Consider the following 23,382-nt stretch of genomic DNA (forward strand, 5'->3'; position numbering starts at 1 on the left):
TTTGTTATTCATGGAAACACAGAAACTTCAGCTTTTTTTCCTTCCTAGAGAGCTTGAACTACAATACTAAATTTGGACAAGGGAGGTAACACAGCTCTTGTCGGATTGTTGTCTTTGGATGTGAGTTCTGTCTTGACACTGCTTGTGGGGTCCAGACTTGCCTATCATGGTATACTGGTGTGAGTGAGTTCCTAGCCTAAAACTCACAAATTTGTCATAACCTTAAGTTATGCAGTGTTGACTTTGTGATATTGTTCATGGGAAATAGCATGAATATAATTTTACTTAAGATAGGTCACAAATAAAGCGGAGCTAACAGATAATAAATCCAGGCATTCTGTTGACACGGTGAAAACTTAATACCTTAATCTATTCTTATTCTCAACACTCATTAATAGTGTGTATACCGATATAATCTGTATGCGTTTATTTTATTTAAACATATTTAAATAAGTTTAAAATAGGTTTATGAACTATTTATTTAATTTTTTTAGAATTTTGAGTACGACGTACTCAAGAATATTTCACTTATACCACGGCACCCGGTATTATGGTGAGAGGAAATCGGCCAGAGCCCTGGAGAAACCCATGACCACCCGCAGGTTGGCATCAGACATACCCACGTACGGAGAGAGAGGAACCCAGGATGAGCTGGATTTGAACGCATAACGACCAGTTTACGAAATACTACTTTTACATGTACATGTATCTGCTACTTTCGAAGCTGTCCTTAGGTGCGCTTCATGTTACTGTAGGCGCAATTCTCGTGAATTTTTCTACTTTCTTAAAACAGAAAACTTTCCATTTAACATACGCTAAAATCAAAACATATCGTGTCGCTGCTTACGTTAGTTACCCTACAAAATACTTTTATGACTTCAAATTTCTGCAAACTGTGTTACTGTTTATTTTTACGTTTTCTTTTAAGAAAACTTTATGCACGTAAGTATTCACGCATGCCTTTTTATTATGGGATTTAATTGACCTCAAGTGTGTACGGGTGACAACTTTGTTGGCCAATTTTGAAGCATATATGTTTTACCTTTACAAACATAAAAGGATCCAGACATAAACGAGCATTACCAATTAATTATATTTTTTTTATTTATTTATTGTTTACTGTTGATTTATGGAATTATTATTATTGTTCATATTTTTGTTTTTTAGTTGTTATCCTTATTATGATTATTATGATGTTGTGATTTATTGATTTATCCATTGATTTATTGATTTGTTGATTTTTTTCTGGCGTACATTAATTGGTAATTTTTACATTTTTTTTCACATATTGTATCACAGCGAACGCATTTTTTAGAGGCTCCTTGGTCATCGCGCATTATAATAGTTGATGGTGTAACTGTGTTTAATGTAGATAAATGTCGTTACACGATACTACCCGAGTAGATTAGCCAGTTTTCAGCCGTGCCAAGCGCAATCTTGACGACGTAGGTAGTCACGTTCTGACCCCTCCCCATTCCTCATACGAGAAGTGACGGAAATCACCGAATGCAAGGGAGTGTCCGTAAAGCTCACAGCGCGGACCCTCACCACATCGGTATGTTCCCTCACGGAAATTGTCGATGTCGCAAGGCGTAGAATGTATCAAAGTTGTCTACACCTTCGCCGTGTACTTTGGTCGGATAGTCGATACACAACTTCATATTCAAGGTCGAGTGTCGTCTAAGGTGTAATTCACAAAGCGATTTCAGGATTTAGTATAAATGTTAGCAGGCCTTGTGCTTTACCGACTGGAATGCTATGTTAGTGCACAATGTATTGCATAAATGCGTTATGCATGTGTTATATTTTAATTACTATAGTCTTTTTCTGTTAGCCAGTCATACTCGCTACCTAAAATACCTTTAATCAGTGACACATAACAACCCAAGCTCTCCACATTGATATGTTTGAAGGTCTGTCAGCAACCTGCGGATGGGCGTGGGTTTCACCCCGGCTCTGCCTGATTTCCTCCCACCATAATGCTGGCCGCCGTCGTATAAGTGAAATATTCTTGAGTACGGCGTAAAACCAAGTACCAATCAAATAAATAAATCAATCAAATAAGCATTCGATGTCACCTAAGTAGCCTTGTCCACAGTTCAACGCCCGCCAATGACCATTTGTCTTCTACCAATTAATCCAACGTATTCCTACATAGGTAATTTGCAACCGGCACACCGGTTCCTCGGTCTGTAGAACTAACTGTTTCAGCGTACAGCAAACCTGCAGTTCTTTAGCATGACCTTAACAACACGTCGGTGGATTAATCCAATGCTCTTACCAATGTGTCAAATAAACTCGTTGAACAAATGCTGAAATCGATCAGAATAGTGGTCTAATTTATAACAATGCTAAATGTCAAACAAACTGAAATGTTTACGTTTATATGTGCAAAAAAGGCAAAGGTAAGGGACTCATATTCGTAGTGTAAAGATATAACGCTGCGTTCAATATATGTTGCATTCAAAGTGCATCTAAGATACGTATTTTTATTGTTGACAAATTATTAACTATGACATGTTATGATTTGAAAGTCATTTCATTTATTTCATTATAATATTCATGACGTCTTTCCACCATCACTTTGTATCAATCCGTCATAATTTCTCACTTTATATACTTTCTTGGATCATCGGATCATTGCGAAATGGCTTTGCGATTATTGGCCTGGAACGTTCACTTCGGTTGAGTTCTATTAGACCAATGTCTGTTTTCACACCTTGGTTCAGTATAAAATGTCAATTGTTTAATACGCGACAGAGATACCCCTTCCCACCGTAATGTTGGCCGTCGTCAAGTAAGTTAAGTATGCTTTAGTACTGCGTAAAGCAATAATCAAGTAAATAAGTAAATAAATATGTTGATACCTGTATTAAGTCAATAATCGCAGGTGCTCCCAGCAAACATCACTGTTTACATAAAATCAAATTTTATTTGCTTGAATAACTACAGCGTAAAATTGTCAAACATTTATATCATTGATCGCTACCGGAGAAGGGTTGAATTGGAAGTTGGGTGAGAGAACTTCAGTTTGGCTTGTACTTGAAGTTACACAAGAATCCGATTTGTCACAAGACAGATGATATGACTAGTTTAAATATGATTGAGACCAGGCTAATGTGCTCATGTCTGAAGCAACACCTTGGTCACAATCGCCTGGACAACGTAAAAATTAAGCTGATACACACCCAAGATATGCCCGGACAACCAGGGAATGCGACACAGAAGTGCAGAGGGTGTGTGTGTTTAAAGTCACAGGTACATGAGATAACGGCCAAACTGTTACTTTCCGCTTTGAATGAGACCCTGTTGTCATTTAACATTGGGAGTGGCAGTGAGTGTAGAAGGATATATTTGGCGTCATCACAGCGGAGTCTTCGTGACGTGTGATTTCGTTATCGTTTGGTTTATAAGCATAATAAGGTGAACATTTGCTTTATGTTCAAGAGACCTTTGCGGATAATCTTGGATTAGGGTCTTTACCAGATCTGGTAAAATATATTTAATCTTTTTGTCCTGTGTGCTTTAATAGGAGGACCTACATGTATTTATAGATATCCGATGAATGTATATAATTCAGTGGATGCAGATATCCAGTGACACAACATTTGATTTCTGTTTGAGTCGTACAGGAAAATCTGCGTAAATTACACCTGCAGTAATTTTGATATACAATAGTTCCGATAACTAAAGATATTACAGAGCCCTTTCCAAATCCAGCGTATATTGTGGGGGGTGATTAAAAGCGGTACAAACCAATCGTTTGTAAGGATTTAAAGCTTGGATTGATGGAGTATAACGTCTTATGATATTGCCACTAAATACTCAAGAGCAGTCGAAAAAACCTCGAACTCTGACATCCCAACAGCATTGCTGTTACATTCGAAGAACAGGTAAGTTACTTTTCTGTAATGTTGGACTGTTTTTATTTCGCCCTGATTCGTATATGTAGAAGATGTTTTCGTTTTTAAAAGCCAACTAATACTGCATACGGCACAATAGAACAGAAGAAATACTCTACTCATTTGCATTTTGCTGGAACCTCGCCGGTATAATATTCAGCAATATAGTTACCTCTATCACACACATTACTGAAAAATATCCAATGTTCAATAGCCATTTCAATACTCAATGGTGACGAAGGTTAGTTAGTTTGCAGTGAGAAACAAAATGTTTTCATTCCTTTTGTAGAATGGTCGTCTCGGTGAAGTTTACTTCCGTTTGGATCATCGTTTTTTTAGCATGCATTGATGAAGGTATGTTCACAGCGCAGTTGTGTCTAATTGAGATATGTTATGACCGTCATTGAAATTGTTATAAAAACACAAAAGCACGAGTAAGAACTGGACTAGAACGTACAGCTACCACATTAGTTTGAGATTCGTGGGTCCTTTCGCCGCGCTGTGTCAGTTGAAGGAATCCAAACTGTACGGTAAACGGTGTGGAGACTGTCAGCTTCTCACAAGAGCGAATTAGTGGTTACCTGGTCCAGCCAGGTTGCCTATGTGGCCCGTTTCACAAAAAGTGAAAAGGCTAAGCTAAGACGGATAACTCCGCTAGCCACGTAAAACTTTTGTCAAGCCCGTTTTGATAAAGAAAATATTGGGCTGTCGTCTAAATTTTTTTACCCTAAATGTTAAAAGTTGGCCCAAAACTCATTAGTCACGTCCAATAGTGGACAGAAGGAAAGAAATATGGCTTTATAGTGCTATCAGTCCCAGTTTTAAAAGGTTATCTTTTGACTGGAGAAAAATAGGAAAGCAACCAGCTTCTGTTAGGAAATGAAAGTCTTCTTAAAGTGTAAGGGTACCACTATCTGAGGGTAAAGGTGGGAAACAACTGGCCTGTTTCAGCGATAGGCATTTCGGATCAGCGATAGGCCTTACACAAGATCAAAGAAACACGAAAACGCTTGACTAAGTCCAATACATATATTTGAACAAAACAGACAAATAACACAACCGATAATAATATACAAAACAATACAAATTTATATAGTATCTTACAGAGTCCAAATCTATAAGGAATATCCCGGCTTCCACAGCCAGTCAGTCCACGTAAATTTAGAATTCACATTTAAGAGGAATTTCTAAATTTACGATGACAGTCTTATAAGTGGTTTATTCCCTAAATTCCTGTGAATGTGTAACTTCTCGTGGGCGGATGGGTTGACAGTCGCGTCCGTGATGCCGAATTGTCGATGTATGTTTCTCTCCTCGGAAATATACACACAGTCACTTTCAAGGTAAACTGGGATGAAACGTACTTAATGGCACAAAGAGACAATGACCTATACACGCTCCAAAATGACGTCTCCAAAAAATAATAAGTGGCGAGTAATAAAGTGCTCTGTACAGAAAATGGAGTACAAATGACTAACGTCGAATGCCGTGAAAGGCGAAATCGCCAAACCCAGACTGTACACGCTATTTACAATAACATTAAACTAATAAACATCGAAGTCTCGAGAACGTTCGATTGAATCACAGTGCAGGCTATAATGTAAACAAAAGAGGCAAATGAAGGTGAGATATATATTTAACTCAGGAAGAATAAAATACATAATACAATGTTTAAAGACGGCGTTCGTAACTAAAGCTCACAAATCACCAAAACGAATGTGTTGTCGTTGTTCTTTGTCTTCCTCTGTATGTTGTGATAGTTAAACCTATTTGCTTACAAACTTTGTCAAAATTGGAAATTGAGAAGAAATTCATTTAATTTGGATTTAATTTGCCTATACTGTGAAGCCAGTTAAGCAGAGTGTTTTAGCAGAGCATTTCAGCAGGGCGTCCTCATAGCCGGCTATGGTAACACTTAGAGAGTTTCTCTTGTGTTAAACGGCCCAGTGTATTTTTTGTCGTAACCTGCTCACCGTAGTCGGCTAGATAATCTGTAATGTATGGACAGACCATAGACGACTAACGAAGTTGTGTAAAACGAGCCTCTAGCTGTATTTCATGAATAATCATCGGAATGGAACACTGAAATCAATGCGCAGTTTTATACCAGTAAGAATTTTCATACACTGTATTGAATATAAATTCAAAAAATTAAAAAAGCACGTTATCTGAGTGATGTTAAAATGTAGGCCTATCCTTTTATTGCAACAGATTATTTTGTTAAATATAACACACATATTCTATTAATTTTACATGACGATCCTATTAGATTTGCAATATATTCTGTTGAATATGATAAAATACTGTGTTGTAATAACAGATTGCATTCTAGCATTACTCAGGCAACGAGCTTTCTGTTAAAATAACTAAAGGTTTAAATATTCATTCAATGTGTTAGTATACATGTCAAAACACGGTATACCTCTTATGGCGTCGTTAAACAAAATGAAATGATCCAGGTCATCTCTGTTGCATACTCATGGCAACGCCGCTTGTGCAAGCTATCCGCTCACGGTACAGGTCGACGGAAGTGTCAAGGCTTAGCATCAAAGCCGCTTATATCCTTGCATCCCATTCACATGTATATTTTATGCTGGCAGGTCACTCATTTATGCGATGCACTTCTGTTTGATTGGTCTGGTATATAGTACATGTATGAAAGCTCAACTAATAAACTGCTGGCTTTGTACGTGTATATATACTGGCTTTTTAGCATATTATTACGCACTGGATGCCACGTGATCGCACATGGTAGTCTTCTGATTCTGATGTATTTTTTGAATGGTGTTTTAGGCCGTACTCAAGAATATTTCACTTATACGACGGCGACGAGCAATATGCCCATTGCTTTTTTCTTATATACATTAACTGAAATGGAATCTGGTCACCGTTATGAATGGTATTCAAAATAGCGACAGCTTTAAGTCTTCCACGTTATATAACTGATCTGATATTTTAAACAGTACTGATTTTTAAACTTTGAAAATATCTTCTACAGTAGTTTGCAGTGGTACAACATCTAATCCACCCTCGACTTCGACAAGCAAATCAGCGTCATCCACAGTTCACCCTAGTACTACAGTCAGTGCAACAACAACAACAACAGAACCTCCTGTACTGCTTGGTCAGAAATGTACGGGTGTTAGAAAATGTGCCGATCCTCGAGCTGTGTGTCGACCACATCGATGTGACGGGATGGTTTGTCAGTGTGATGTCGGATACATAACCAATGCTCAGCTGAACATTTGTGAGAAAGGTTTGTTATTTTTTTTTTTTTTTTTTTTGCTTTTTTTTATTATTGAAGAAATCAATCGAAGTTTCACCAAAGATGTTTTGCGGCTTGGTTTCAGTTTAGCAACAGGTGCTTTGAGCCTGGAGCTTTGTCAGGGAAATGTTGTTTGTTTACTCGCGGGACTGTGGTTTTCTCCTTTCACAAATCAACTATCACTAAGTAATTCAATAAAATATATCATACATTTTGCCATTCTGGACATAATACTGTTCTGACATAGTTAGTGGTATTAGGTATAAGATTAATTGTTTTGTTCTTTTCAGAAATCTAATACATAAAGTATATTTTTAAACGGAAAGCAAATTATTCCCCACAATCTATACAGAAATAGATACATGTTTCTATTCACCTTGTACTTTTGACAATTTTTATGGAAAACAAAAAAAAGCTTCTGTTCAGTAAGAAAAGACAACGTATATATTTTACTCTTTGTCGACATAGTAACGATAATAACTATCAACTTGTTTCTAGCCAATCTTATCGGAGAACCTTGCAACAAAACCAAAGATAAAGATTGTCTGCCAAGGCACTCCGTGTGTAACTCGAAGAACGTGTGCGACTGCGATGCAAATTTCAGAGCCACATCAGACAACTTTTGGTGCATTGGGACCGGTTACAAAGCACTCGGCGACAGTTGTACCACGGGCGATAAGTGTGGGATAGGAGCGGACTGTCAATCCGGCACATGCGCATGCGTCAAATGGCACGCCCCTTGGGGCAAAAAAGAGAAGTGGTTCGCAATTCCGGCGTCAAGGTTCAGTCAGTGTGAAAACACTAATGCTACTCTGAGTAAGTACACAAACAGATGAAATCATTCTTATGCAAAAGTCTTTTCGGAACAGAACATATCGTTGCGTTTTTGACCGCTATTTTGACCGCGCCAAAGACGCGGAACACGCGGGTACAGCTGTACCACGGACGATAGGAGTGTGGGATAGGAGCCGACTGTGGGTCCGGAAAATGCGCTTGTGCCAATTGGCACAAAAAGTGTCATAAAAAGTAATTTGGAGTGAAGGAATGATAGAGAAAATTGATAATCTTAACGTTTTTGAACTTGAAAAATTCCTAAGGGAAAGAAGTGTCATTTGTGCCTCTGGATAAGGGTGAACTGAAGCAGGTGATCAGTAACTTGATGTCAACAAAGGTTGCCTAACATTTTCCATAAGTCACATGAGAGAGTAGAATTGTTCTTACCTTTAACGACAAAAGTGTTCACACTCGAAACTCCCCGTTTGTCATACAGTCGTGTTGGAATTCGACTCGTGGAAGTAGGCAGAAGATTTTTAAATGGCCTGATAAAATGTCTCTCATGTACCTGTTTGAACTTTTCTGGATACAATTTTCATAACAATTTTCATAAATTTGTTTGTGAGCTCGGATAGCAATACGATGTTGGTAATCCCGTTTTTCAGGCATAATTCATGGCCATCCCCACCCCGTAACACACGAAACCAAACGAAATACAAGACTTCCGAGTCCGAAATTACGATCTACGAGGAGAGTTGTGGTCTCGGTCAATGAACTGCCTAATCGTGGAGAGTGACGAACTTTGCAAACTCTCTCTGTAAAAAGTTGGGGCTTTGTCCTGTATCACTGTATCTCGTTCAGATTGGATGCTATGACTCGTGGAAGTAGGCAGAAGATTTTTAAATCGCCTGATAAAATGTCTCTCATGTACCTGTTTGAACTTTTCTGGATTTGAGACTTTCATAAACTAGTTTGTGAGCTGGGATAGCAGTACGCTGTTGGTAATCCCATCCATCAATTCGAATTTAGTTTTAAGCCGAAAGCATACCTTATCAGATTAATGAGATTTCAGGTATTATACTGTATATGTCATGTGCATGTAATGCAGCGCTAACCATATTTGATACTACGTATTTCGCAGTTTGATGGCAAACCAGTAGAGTAGTGCCTAACCCAATAAAGACAACACAGTTTCCTTTCTATGAGATAGTTCTTCTTTTTATGCAAAATAAATCTCATGAAAAGGCCGCTTTTCCGTTTCTCACTGAATGAAACTGGACTTCTGTTACAATTAAATTAGTTATTACAAAATTAACAACTGTGATAGAGAGGTCATAAAAATCAATAAAATATCAACTGCGCCTCGTTTGATATTAACTCTAAAAGGTATATTCTATCTGCTTCCTAAATATCCAATTTTTTTTATATACCTAAAAAATGCTGACATGTTGTAGAATTTCACATAACCAATAATTTCAACTATTGCTTTTTGTTGTTCTGGTTAATCCTTATGTCTTTTAAGACATACACTGTAACAAAAAGATGACTGATTTTGCCAAAGTCCATTTTTTAGGAGATATATTTGATAAATTAAAGATCCTAAACAGTTGTATTTTGACAGTAGTATCAATGTTTTGTTATAAGTTGCTTTAGTTTAACAGATAAAGGCAACTGAATATTAAAATTTTACCTAATACCGTATGTCACCAATCACTATTTGCTAACCATCCCACTCTCGTCGCTACACTGCTGTTTCTTTCCATTTTCCCTAAGATAAAGCCTTCTTGCATTTACAGGTAGATGTTGGGAGTTTTTAAATTAACAAGTATAATCTAAACATGTCTTGGTGAACAGTGTCCAAAATGCGCAACGGTGTGCAGAAATGATCTGTTACACTAAATAAAAAACCATGTGTTAAATTTAACACAGTCTGCTATCTGAGTGATGCTAGAATGTATTCTGGAATTGGAGCAGATTACTCTGTGAAGAAAAACGCACATACTACATGTATATCAATTCAACACAACCATTCTATCGGGTGTTAGTTTAATTAACAACACCGTTAGCTTTTATTGACAAAAGGCGTTTCAAATATGGAACACAAATCTGTTAAACAGAGATCTTTCTAAGGTACATGTATGAATTTGAAATAAGAAAAGCTGAACACCATTTTGTGTAACGGGAGTAAATTTGCCCCTCCTCTGGATACAAGTTCTACTTAAATAAGTTTCTTCCCCACAGGTTTTTCCACAGACCAATCCCACAGCATCATTTGCCGTTTTGCTCTTTTTGTTTCGGTATTTCACCATGCTGACTACATGCTGCCTCATGCACAGATATTTTGGTGAAAAAACCCATAGTATCACATAAAAACCTTCGAAAATACTTCCCGATAGCCAAAAAAAAAATTGAAAGGGAAAATATGGGAGAGTGAGGTAGTCAGGAGATTGAGAAGTACAATATACATGTAGCATCATCCAGTTGTCGTACTAATCCCTCTTAATTTATTTATTAATTTTATTAATGTTTTGCGCCGTACTCCAATAAAAACCCATTTCCCTGTTACAGAAGAGCAAGTAAACCTATTAAAAAGCAAGCGATACCGCGTGCATTAAGTGTTGGCTGTGCTTGTCACGTTTGTACACAGCGTAAGGCACAGTGTAAAGCACAGTGTAAAAACAGTGTATATCTACAGTAAAACTTGAGTCAGGTGGTATGGGCTAGAGTGATTCTATTTATTTTCTATTATTTTTTAATTTATTATTATCAATTTTTTGGCATATACACATCTTTCTTCTTGCTGTAAATATACAGGCAATAGCGCAGCACATAAGCCAGATGGTTTGAACACCATTGACCCATGTGTTTTCGTAGCCAAAGTGATGAGAAAAATGAAAGGCACCAAAAAAATATGCACTATTACCTAATCTAAAATTACAGCTAAAATGTGTATGCAGTACGATGTTAGGTCAATAGTGGAAACCAACAGAAGATACTTACCATTTTCGTACAGTGTTTTTGTGTAGATCCATTTTTATTTTCTCTGACGTAAAATAAGTAATGTTTACATTCATACCAGAACATTATATCTACATGCAGCACTAGCACGTTTAACTGTCATGACGTTCCTTGACATGTTATAGGCCAATTTAAACCACCTTTCTCTGCAATCTCTGAGGCCCATCAGTTACAATGATAAAAGGTAGTTCAAGTATCCGATAAAAAGAAATAGTGAACAAGTATTGTCTTTTTTGCAATGTGCATGTTTGACAAGAACCTGGAACGGTTTAGGTAGGATTCTATCCACTCTATGATACGTGTATTGTATGCTGTCCGCAACTACATAAAGTTGAATATAACAGCCATCGTATAAAACATACTTGAACCTAGCTTTAATTCGTTGTTGTTGCTTGCCAGATACATGTGCTTAGAACAAAAGCCAAACCATCGGTGAAACATCAGTATCCTTTATTTTCTATTTACAGACTCTTGTAACGGCACAACATTTGCGCCTCCAGTGGATACAACATCTACTACATCAATAATGCAGTCTACATCCACATCACAAACTCCAAATTCAATCCAAACAGTTCAAAATATAGCAAATCAGAGCACTACGGAAATCCCAACACCAACATCTGCCTTAACAACCCAACCGGCTAAAAATACGGCAAGTCAGAGCCCTACTGGAATGCCAACACCAACTTCTGACTTAACAACCCAATCGGCTCAAAATACGACAAGTCTGAGCCCTACTGTAATGACAACACCAGCTAATTACTTAACAACCCAATCGGCTCGAAATACAATTCTGAGCACTACTGTGATGCCTGCATCGCTTATCAGTGGTGGACATACGACCAAAATGCCATCGACTCCAACACTCCACTCGACTGTACCAACCCATGGAGGTCCAGGGCACAAGTCAAAAGAGAAGGCATTTCCTTTAGGTGAGTGCAAATCACTAGAGCCTATTCTATTCATTTTGCTCATGAATTTAAACACGGCAGACACAAACTTACCTTCTCCGTCCTATATTAGCTGAAAAAGATGTGAAGGGATAGGGGGTAACAAACACGGAACATGACTGTGGCAAGTTAGTGGGATTTAATGCACAATTTTGCACATCCAAAAACTATTAATCAAATCGTCCATATTCTCCCAATCGTATAGCATAAATTATGTAAAAATACAAGATGAGGGTGGATGTATAAAGTCAGTTATTCTAAGATCAAAGTATACGGTAGCGAGCCGTAATGTATTGTGATAATACGGTGCGAGTTCAAACTGGGGGCGGTGAATTAATAGACTCCTCACGTTCACTGATAGTAGGGCGACACTCGTTTGAGAGTACGATGTGTAAAACTAAAAAAGTGGTAAAGTTTGCTAGTATCTTGCCAAAGGTCGATGGTTACGATGGGTACTCCTGTGTCAGCCATTAGCAAACCCTCGCCTATACTTTATTTTGTGTTTTACTCTGGACTGGTGAAACCCACGACCATGACAGGCAGGTGACAGGCCTTCAATGTTCATGTACGTTCGTTGAGGACGCCAGCATAAGTTGGACTTGAACTCACAGTAATCGCATTGAGAGCCTCCTGTGCCATTCTTCTGTGCTAGCAAGCTATGTACCAGGCCTTGGAGGCTCCGATCCAGGTATAAAACGTCTCTGAAATAGTTTTGAGTATATGGTATTAATCAGCAATGAAATACATGAAATATAAAATCAAATTACAGAAGCCGTCGCAATCCCCAGTGCCATTGGAGGACTGTTCCTTCTGATCATCTGGGTAGTCATCATTGTAGCGATGTGTAGGAGGCGACGAAAGAAGGAAGATCGGAGAGCGTCGTAAGTCCTAAACCATAATATTTATCCGTCCCATGTATTAGTGCACAGGATGAGCACCCCGAATTCTTTTCACGAGTAACGAGTGACGCCACTATTACTTGAGCAATTATACGTCAAGCTTTATAGCTCATGTTTTTTACGAAATATTTACTGTAAGCTTGTTTTTTTTTTTATTCATGGGTCAAATGTGAAGCAATAGGGAAGTTTCGCGTTTAACTCCTTTGCCATTATAGGTAACAACATCCCTGCTGCATCATGCGATTTGTAGTTTCACTCAGATGCCTAGAACATACTGTGCGTCTTTCCAACATCATTGAAAACTGTTGACTGCTTTTCGTTGCATTCTGGGACAATTTCCTTAAACTCCCGGTTAGGGGTTGACCAATTGAAACAGCTGACATAGATCAAACCTACCCAATCAGAAGTCGGTGATCCAGGGTTTTTCACTGCTTTTGCCATGGGTACAACCGCCTCCATTTGGTGAAAAAAAAAACACAAATTCATCCTAGAATCAAACTTTAAAGCCTTAGCTTCGAAATGATAACACTTAACACGCCGGAAAAAGGCAAAAAGAGAGTCCGGAAGAGCAAAATAAGATATGACCTAAAATAACAGGAAGCATCAAAAAAATGATGTGTATCTAGGTGGCGTTAATCGGGTATTCTTCCATTCAATATTCTGGCTGGGGGCCCCCTTTCAAAAGAACAAAAGTTTCTTTTGTTACAAAAGAACAATTACCTCAGAACTATTGTCAGGCATTTAGATTTTTTTATTTTATTTATTTGATTGGTGTTTTACGCCGTACTCAAGAATATTTCACTTATACGACGGCGGCCACCATTATGGTGGGTGGAAACCGGGCAGAGCCCGGGGGAAACCCACAACCATCCGCAGGTTGCTGCCAGACCTTCCCACTTACGGCCGGAGAGGAATCCAGCATGAGCTGGACTTGAACTCACAGCGACCGCATTGGTGAGAGGCTCCTGGGTCATTACGCTGCGCTAGCGCGCTAACCGACTGAGCCACGGAGGCCCCTCATGCATTTAGAATATATCTTCCAAAGGCGGAGCGCGATTAGGACAAATATAAACTTGACATTGTTGGTTATATACTAGTATATGCGCGATATCTTTCATTTAGTGTGATTATCATTCTCTTCTGTAAACATATACCGTCATTTTACCCGGTACGTCCAAATTTCTAAGAAAGCTGTTAAAAATTGTAGCAGATTAATGAAAGCTGTGACCTGTGGTTTAGTTGTTTGTTTTTAACAATATGCCAAATACAAAAAAAAACAAAAAGGGAAGAGCAAATAAATGGTTTTAATAACAGAAGTTCCTTGTGTATAACGTAATAATATTCACGTGAAATCATTTACAAAGGAGGGTTTTTTTGTCTTTGTCTCTGTAGCAAACGTTCCAGGAATGACACTGAGGTCAGTGAGCTTTCCACGGATGATCAACAAGGAAGTTTTCGTCAAGTGCCTATTCCCAGACCACAGCTAACTCTGGACAGTGCGGTAAAGCCGTTGTATAGCGGATTCTTGTCACCCAGTCAACCCAACCCTTACAGCTTTTACGACCCATACAAAAGTGACGGGTATTTTCGAGTCTGATTCGTGTTAATTATCATTTTTCCAGTATCCCCAAATCACGAAGGATGGTTTTTAATAACACTCAGGAGTTTCAGATATTATAACTGATTCACTGGACTTTTCTTCTGTGCTATCCATAAGACGACAAAGAACCAGTAGTTATGAGACGACAAAGAACCGGTGGTCAGTGGCCATTAGGCCTGTTTTTGTACGAGACAAAAACTGTGTATGGATGAAAAGAAAATAAAAAAATTCGGGCATACATAGACTGCATGTAGACAGTTCATTGTAAAAAATGGTTTACAACGCATGTACAAATTTATTTTACGGATGGTTTTTCACGAAATTGAATGGGGTATACGAATTCCACAAATCGATTTCACCGCCCAGGAACTGAGCTTTAAATGTCGACCTGTGTAGTTTAAAGTGATAATTGTCTCGAATTCGCGATTATAGTTGAATTGCCTGCGTAAATGTTAAGGCTAGTATGTTGGTTTGATTACACTATGATTCCTTCGCTCCTCGGTGACCAGTGTCTGATGGTATGAACAAAGTTGTTGAATTTTCTTGAAGGAGAAATAAAAATGGATCAGCGAATTCCTGGTACAATCGCATGGTGTTATAATATATACATGTACCTCATAAAACGTGTGTTCACCACGATATGGCGGAAATATTACTTTTATCATGTTTTCTTTAACTTAGGGAATCTTCGTGGCCGAAGGGGTTAACACGCCAGTGCCACGCAATGAACCATTCGTGTCTCTTCAATGTGGTCGCTATGGGTTCAAGTCCAGCTCATGCTGGTTTCTTCGCTGACCGTGCGTGGGACTGCCTTTCATCACTCTGTCGCTGTGAGTTCAAGACCAGCTTATGCTGGCTTCCTCTCCGGCCGTAAGTGGGAAGGTCCTCCAGTTTCCGCCGGGCTCTGCTCGGTTTCCTCCCACCATATTGCTGGTATAAGTAAAATATTCTTGAGTACAGCGTAAAACACCAATCAAAAAATTAGATAAATAAATTCAACATCCTGTTGATGGTCGTGGGTTTCCTCAGGGAAAACACCAATCAAATAAATAAATACTCTCATTTATGATATCCATATTGAAAACTTGAAAAGAACGTATTTTGTATTTCCGTCTCAAAACGACGGTTATCAGGTGCTTTGTATGGGTTTTTTTGGTAATACATAAGTTACTTCCCTTTTCAAGGAATCACTACTTACATAGGTATCAGTTTAATTACACAGTGTCATGATGGAATGTATGATGATGTTTAAGTAACCACAGTGATTACATGTGACTAATGCGCATGTGAAAATTGCTGGTAAGGTAAACTGCTTTTCAATCAGTGCAATTTGCTCATGCGAATTTGGAAACTGACAAAGAAAACGGCAATATTTCCCATAGTTCGGGTTTGTTTTAGTACTGAAAAAAAACACATATATCTACCGTCGATGAAGGTAATTTCATGAAAAGGGAAGTAGTGAGTGCATTACGAAACGACGGAATAGGGTGCGCTATTTTAAATAAAAAAGAAAAAGTCATGTGACATTGTTCACAAGTGTCATCATTGTTAGTAAATGTCGCGATAATATGTCTACACAGGATGCTTATCAAAGGTCTACATCAGCATGCCAGGCATTGGCAATAATGGGTGACACAAAAACATGTTACTTTTGTTGTCAAGTTTTACAAACAAACGTCAGTTATCAGAATAATGCCAAAGAAAAAAAACTATCAAACAAGCAATAATTATGATGGAAAAAAATCCCTTTCTCTCTGATCTTGGGACCTTCATACTCGTTCTGGTTAGTTCGTAGGAGTAAAGGCAAAGAAAACACTAAAATAAGGTATTAATCAGATGAAAGGCCATTAAATCCTGCCCATGAAAATAGTTTGATTTACTGTGTAAGAATTTCTCTAACCAATCAAAATGCATTTAAAACATAGGATTCTGTGGTGGTTTGTTGGGACCTAGAGGGCATCAGTGACGCCATAGCAATATGTTTGGCTGGAAATAATTCGTGCCAATGTCCGTGTGTTGAATACGTTCATACATGTAGGTCTAAATGAAAATTCCATAGTAAATTTCAAAGTTTTAAATGCATTTTACTAGATCAGAAAACAAATATTCTAAAACAATGAAGCAAAGCCTTTCCTGGACATTATTTAATGGCCTTTCATCCAGCATGTAATTCATGCTAGTGTGATCTTTGCCTTTAAATATTAACATGGCATTGGTGTACTTCTTGTATCAGAAACGGTGGGTTTTATTTTGGTAGAAAATATTGATAGGACTGTAGTATTTTTCTCCAGCACTTGTCTATTTGCTGCTGATGATGGGTGCACTCCTTTAGTCCTCATCCGTCTCACCCAGTTAACAAATGTCACAGAGCCCTTCAGGTGGAGACTTATTTGGTGGAGCGAAGATATAAATGATAAATTCCAGTAACTCGAAAAGCAGAATGTCCTGTTCCTTGCATGACAATGTCGATTCCATCATTGCCTTTCCTTAAATAACTGGTGCTAGACTCCATGGGAAGATACTACCTCTACTTTTTGCCATAGCCGTAACTGTTGGCTACAGCCTAATTGTTCAGCCAAAACTTGATGGTAAATCACCATGTATAACAAAATGGATCATAGTTGGAAACGTGGGTGACTAAGTCTTAGTATTATTGCACTCTTGCATAAACCAGGATTCTGCTGGTGCTCTGGGCATCGCCAAGTTTCAGTGTGATTGTATGTTAAGTGACAACAACAAGACAGCATTTTAAACAATTCTGGACCAGCGACATCTAATAAACTGCAATTAACATAACTGCATTTTTTTATACTAAGTTCCCCTTAAGCTATGGTGCTAGAAGGGCTGTAATTTGCTACTATATACGCATTTACATGAAAATTAAAACTGCAACTGAGGTAAATTGTACAGTTATTTATATTTTTTGTGTAAGACATTAGCGAGGTTTTCACGGATATGTATACTAGTATATTAATGCCTGATGTCCCTTTCTGGTCGAGAGAAACGAAATACATTTTTAAATTGCTCAACTAGGACAGAATCGTCGATTTTATTAGACAAAAACTTAAAAAGAGTCTGTATGGTGGAAATAGGCAGTAAGACTCAGAAATCGTCGTGGAAAACTGTGATTGATTGATTGATTGATTGATTGATTGATTGATTGATAAATTAATTGATCGATCGATCGATTAGTGCAGCCAGTTTTACGGGATAATGACACCAGTGTGCCCGGACTAAACCACCAGCTTTGGCAAGCATATATGGCCAAACCCAGTAGGTAGTCCGCAACTCTTTAGTTTTAAACACGGTAAATTCTATTTTTTTTAAATTATACGCAATACCCTGTTACTCAGCAAGGAAGGGTATAAACTATCTCAGATACGTGTTCATTGCAACTGACTGATTGCACCAAAATTGCGTCGGTAATCACAGTTCATAACACTCAATGCTGAGCGTGCCCGTCGTTAGCATCACGCAGAGCGTGAAATGTGATTACCGACCACACTATTTTCACGCTGCCATAGATCGTGGATCATTGCCGTAAACTATGAAAACCTGGTTGAAATTGAAGTCACAACCAACAATGAGTACTATCCCTAATCGTTGAGTTATCTCGTTATTTAATACTGAGAGAAAACAGTACAAAATTACTTTGTGTGTTTACTTTTTTATTGAGTATATGATTATGTCCCAAATGTATATAGCAATGTTGAATAAAATTAGATACATCCTTACAGATGTTGACACCATAGATATTTTAAGCTATAACTGTAAGTTGTAATCAATGTGATATGTAGAAACGTTATATGAAGAGGTTTGATAGTGTAAAACACAGCCAAAGTGGAGTATGAGCTCATGGGTATATTTCTGGGTATTCCCCTTGTCATATTAGCACACAAGAAATACATATTACACAGAAAACACAATTTTTGAATTGTAAGGCACCATACATGCTCGACGTCTCCTGAAATCTTGTTATGCACCAGTCAATGCATGGTTTTTATCTTCTAGGGTTATACCAGAAGGGTTCGGTTCATGACCTCGATCGAGTACCGTGTTTACATGTGTAGGCAAACATAGGCAAAAATAGGTTCAAGGAAAACTCCCTCGTCTGTGTTAACTAGGACGATTGCTTGCTGTACTTTACAACGGTTATCACAACGTTCGTCTTTAATTTAGAGCTGAATAGATCTGGCCTCGAAATGCCTGAGACGACATTCACCTACACTAGCATTGAATACAGCTCTTTGTGTTTTAACTTCCCGGTTAGCATGACTTTTCTTGGCTTTGTAAACAAGGAGCCGTTCAAATAAGGGCGCTTTTTCTAGACTATGTCTATACAAGGCTGTTAAAGCTCCGTCACTCTAAAGAAAGTTTCGGTGATTTTCTTTGTGAGCACCTCTTCCCTCATCATGACCGCCGTCAGAAAAGTTGCACATTCTCGAGCAACGTCGTTCAACACCATAACAAATAAATAAACAAATAAATAAATAAATAAATAAATAAATTAAATTCAACGCAAGAGAAAAACAATTGCCAGCCTTGGGAGATAACTTTGTCATTAATATAAAAATATAACAGTCTAATCTAAAAAAGTATGCTCCATTTCTTTGCATCTACTCACCCCGACCTCTCAAGGAAAAAAAAGAAACTTAAAATGTCAAAATGTAGAATCTTTTCTTAAAGTACATACAAACGTTTTAAGCGTGTGTCTAATTTGATAACGGAGGACAGTAAACATGTCGCATCAGCGTCTCTCAAAAACTTCTGAATTTCGCCGTCTCTCAAACGTCTCCGATGTGCACACACAATGAAACATATGGTTGAATAACGTAAGTCAATTATCGGTTTTCACTTCTAATATCTGTAGCTGTTTGCACATGTGTTTGCAAGTCTTATTTTGCAACGATTACTGGGATTGTCTTTAAGTTGCCAGTTTATCCAACACTTTGGTTCGATCCCATTCACGAACAAGTATAATTGTTCTTTTTTTTCTACATTATCCAGCCTCTGTTGTTCTCGTTAGCTTGGTGATCAATGAACGGTAGACATCAGTCTTTTGTTTATTCCTGATAAACCAGGGTTCTGCTGGTGGACTAAACATCCCCTATACCTAGCCCCTTTGCGTTGTTTTAAGGTGATTGTATGTTAAATATGATGACAACACAGCAGTTTGAGTAATTCCAGATCAATGACGTCCAATTAACAATTGCATATTTTTTACCTAATTCTGCTGAAGTCATGTTGCTGGGGGATGGGAAGTGGGGGGGGGGGGGGGGGGTTGGTCGTGTCACTGTGAAAAGTGATTGCCATTAGTGAAAAAAAGCTGCGTACTGCACTTAAGGAATGACTCTTAAGTGACTCTTAAATGATATTGCACATTGCATGCCCCCTAATTCATTCTACGGTTGAAAGATTACCCCATTTTATCCCCATAACTGCATGTCAGGTAGTGTCTCAGGTAGACACTTGCTGAACGACACACAGTTGAGTACTAACGTATTGTAGGTCTCACTGGCAAGTAGGTTACATACAACCCTATACACAAACCCCGAACAGAAGAAGTGAGGGGCAGTCATTTTAAACTGCCACGACACATCCACTACTGTGCTCGTGTGACCTTAACTTTTGACGTCTGTATATGACTCTAAGAATGTGAAACAGATTACCGAGGGAGGTACCAGACGTCTGCGACACGGCCATTCGATATGTAAGTACCCCCTCCCCGCTCACTCTCCCAGGTCCCAAGAGAGTTGGCTGCTAAAATACAATCAGCAGTAATGATTCCTAAACAGAGACAAGAGGTATGATTCATTTAGTGGAATATACTAACTTTGGGTCTCATGACGATATGCCTGAAATGCTGCCAAAGTGGCGTTGATACATAATCATTTCATCTTTCAGGAGTGTCTTCCCTTTACACTGTTTTAATGTTAATGTATATTTAATGTGATGACAACACAGAATTTGGCGTAATTTTAGACCACCGACGTCTAATAAATTGCAATTAACATTACTGAATTTGTTTTACTTAATGCTATTATTTATGCATTTACATAAACAGTTAGAATAAAACTGAGGTAAATTGACAAGAGGTCGTATTTCACTTGTTACGTGTGACCATTTGCCATCTATCACACTGTAGTGGCTGCCCTAGGTTTTCTCTCTACGCTATATGTTTTAATTGTATTATACTCAAGTGGTTTTCTCTTTATGCTGAACGTTTTAATTATATTGTATTCAAGTATGGTTTGGTGGATATGTAGCTTGGCTTCTCTCAACGGTATCAAGAAAAAAATAGTCTAAACCGGATTCGCTTTTTAAAAATATTTAATCATTTTATTAAAGAGGACGTGCGGGTTACGCATATTTTCAGGTTAAATAGTTTTTTCAAAGCCATTCACCTAACGTTATTTTACTTTTGTACAATGGACTGAAGTTTAAGAAATATTTAACACGAAAGGTGGTGTCAAGTCCCACTTTCATGAAACGAACGTAGTGTTAAGTACTCCTTAGCTAAGCACACTTCAGTTCTCTAATACATACCTTACATACAAATCAAGGGATTACATAGGCAAGTGCGCTTAATGAAACCGGCCCAGACGTATTTCCCATCAAATAATTGAACAATTTCAAAAATTGTTCTAAAATTTCACATAACTTGTTGCATTTGATCTTTTATACGCAGTACATATAACATGTATAGTTTAACCTCTGGGGTGTGAATAGCAGGCCTCTATAGCATGTCCATGCAATAAAGGACTCCACTAACCCAAGGATATGTCAGGTTCTCTGTAGAGCGCTGAAATTTGAGAAACCATTAACAATGTACACGCACGAGAAAATTCCGCACACAGCCAAACAGGAGATAGCTGTTCACGGGAAGCCATCGAAGTACGCACCGATAGACTCTATGCTTAGTGACATACTTACATGAGAAGTACACGTATACATGTTTTCTGTAACTTCAATAATAACTCAGATAAATAAATAAAAACACAGTACAGGTAATCTTCAGTACTGTAACTATACACATGCGATGTGACCGAGAATACAGAGGTCTTATCATGAAAATTATATTATTTATTGTTCATGGAAACCAATACACACCGTACAGATATATGCATGTAGTCATATACGCATGCATGGTGATTTGCTGGTATGTGCATAGTTGGTTGGGCGCTCTCATCGAAGTTAATGCCACGTAGTGATATGCGGAGAGTATACTGGCTTTTCTCACTAGACTCCACTTTCCACCTACTAAAGATACCCACTGTAGTTTAAGTGAAATATGGCGTAAAACACCATTGAAATAAATAAATAAAAGTACAATAGCTAATCTTCAGTAAGGTGACTATACACATGCGATGTGACTGAGAATACAGATGTCGTGTTCTATGTCTTTGACACGGCGTTTCAGTAAGACAGCATTTGAAATATGTAAGTTTTAGGGCAAGTAACATGTATGTGACCGACGCAATGCTATGAAGATGTATTTAAACACGTTGAAGTACAAAAACGTGTCGGTTTAGTTGCAGTCAGTCAAACGATGTTTTTGGTGCATGTGCACGCGTCGGGCTTATTTGATTGTCTCCCATGGTTTTCCAGTGAATGAATAAATGTATGTATGAATGAACGAATGAATCCTTAGGGATTTACGTCTTACTTAATAGCTTTTCAGTTATATGACGACTTTAGGTGTGCGAACATATATTATAGCTTCTTGTTGCACGATGACTCCAAGCCACCAAAGTGCTTCCGTTACTGAGGTGTCATGTAGCAGACACCAGAGATGACATTCCACTCATTCACATTATCTTGACACCTGGCCAACCAGTCATGTTTCCTTGTTCTAAACTCTCAGCGCTGAGCGCCAAGCGAATCAGCAACAAGTTTTGGTTCTGGTGTCTTCGGGCGTGACACTTTGGCGGTATGGGCTTGCCCTGTTACAAAAATTAACAATGTATATACACTCACATTATGACTCCTCATTGTCAAATGACTGAGAAAGTGTTCATTGCGACCCTAAACCACAAACATACATACATACATACATACATACATACATACATACATACATACATACATACATACATACATACATACCTAACTACACACACACACACACACGCGCGCGCGCGCACGCACGCACGCACGCACGCACACACGCACGCACACACGCACACACGCACACACACATACACACACACATACATACATACATACATACATACATACATACATATGCGATGAGGAAGGGAACAGTTTTAGCGTGCAAATTTGTGCGGATAATAAGCGACACACATTTACTAAAGTACACATCCAGGCATGATTCCTAGGACAGTCACAATAACTGGACAACATGCAAAACGATTGGCCCACACTTTCTATACCTGACCTTTCACCTTGTGCTGTCAAAGCCATCAACCAGGAAGTAAACTTCAAAAGTTCACTTAGCCCAAGCTGACATTATTTTTTGGCTTTATGTAGCGCTCCTGTCTCTCATTGGTCAGTCATGAGTAAAACATTTAGACCAGTGTCTTTCTTTCTTCCTGGTTGACAATCAATGAAAAGGTTTCAAAACGCGTACTGGCGACAACTGATCGTTCCTCTACCATTGACCTCATGTGGACAGGGGGTATGTCAAGGAGTTATTTTTGTCCTTCCTCTCTATTTAGATATACTGACCAACGTCAAATAAGTAGTACGATGTTAATTTCCTAATCAAATAAATCATTTTGAAAAACAAATAAGGCTGTAATCTCTGTACACAAATTTTAACTCGTCGGCTGAATATTCATTGGTAGGCTATCGTGAATCTACTGTGCGCAGATGTAAGACTGCACTAAATACTTAACAAAATCGACCAGTAAACAAAAGACTAATTTTATGTGTAATTTGAGACGATAATACACAGTACTATGAAAAGTATAGTGTATTGTTCTGACAGGAGCGCAAATGTAGACAATAATAA

General features: G+C 38.2%; 1 protein-coding gene and 1 long non-coding RNA gene across 2 annotated transcripts; both read left to right on the top strand.

Moving 5' to 3' along the window:
- Positions 1-3,580: 3,580 nt before the first annotated feature.
- Positions 3,581-6,964, top strand: LOC135463213 (uncharacterized). The gene is made up of 3 exons (XR_010443543.1): positions 3,581-3,893; positions 4,192-4,256; positions 6,901-6,964. It is a non-coding gene; the product is annotated as an uncharacterized LOC135463213 (long non-coding RNA).
- A 704-nt stretch (positions 6,965-7,668) lies between these two features.
- Positions 7,669-14,993, top strand: LOC135462774 (uncharacterized). Its single transcript, XM_064740019.1, has 4 exons — positions 7,669-7,983; positions 11,427-11,891; positions 12,679-12,790; positions 14,201-14,993. The coding sequence occupies exons 2-4, from the start codon at positions 11,486-11,488 to the stop codon at positions 14,403-14,405; spliced, it is 723 nt and encodes a 240-aa protein (XP_064596089.1). The 5' UTR covers positions 7,669-7,983; positions 11,427-11,485; the 3' UTR covers positions 14,406-14,993.
- Positions 14,994-23,382: the final 8,389 nt, after the last annotated feature.

This window comes from Liolophura sinensis, chromosome 2 (genome assembly GCF_032854445.1).
Source record: "Liolophura sinensis isolate JHLJ2023 chromosome 2, CUHK_Ljap_v2, whole genome shotgun sequence".
In the NCBI taxonomy this organism is placed as follows: domain Eukaryota; kingdom Metazoa; phylum Mollusca; class Polyplacophora; order Chitonida; family Chitonidae; genus Liolophura; species Liolophura sinensis.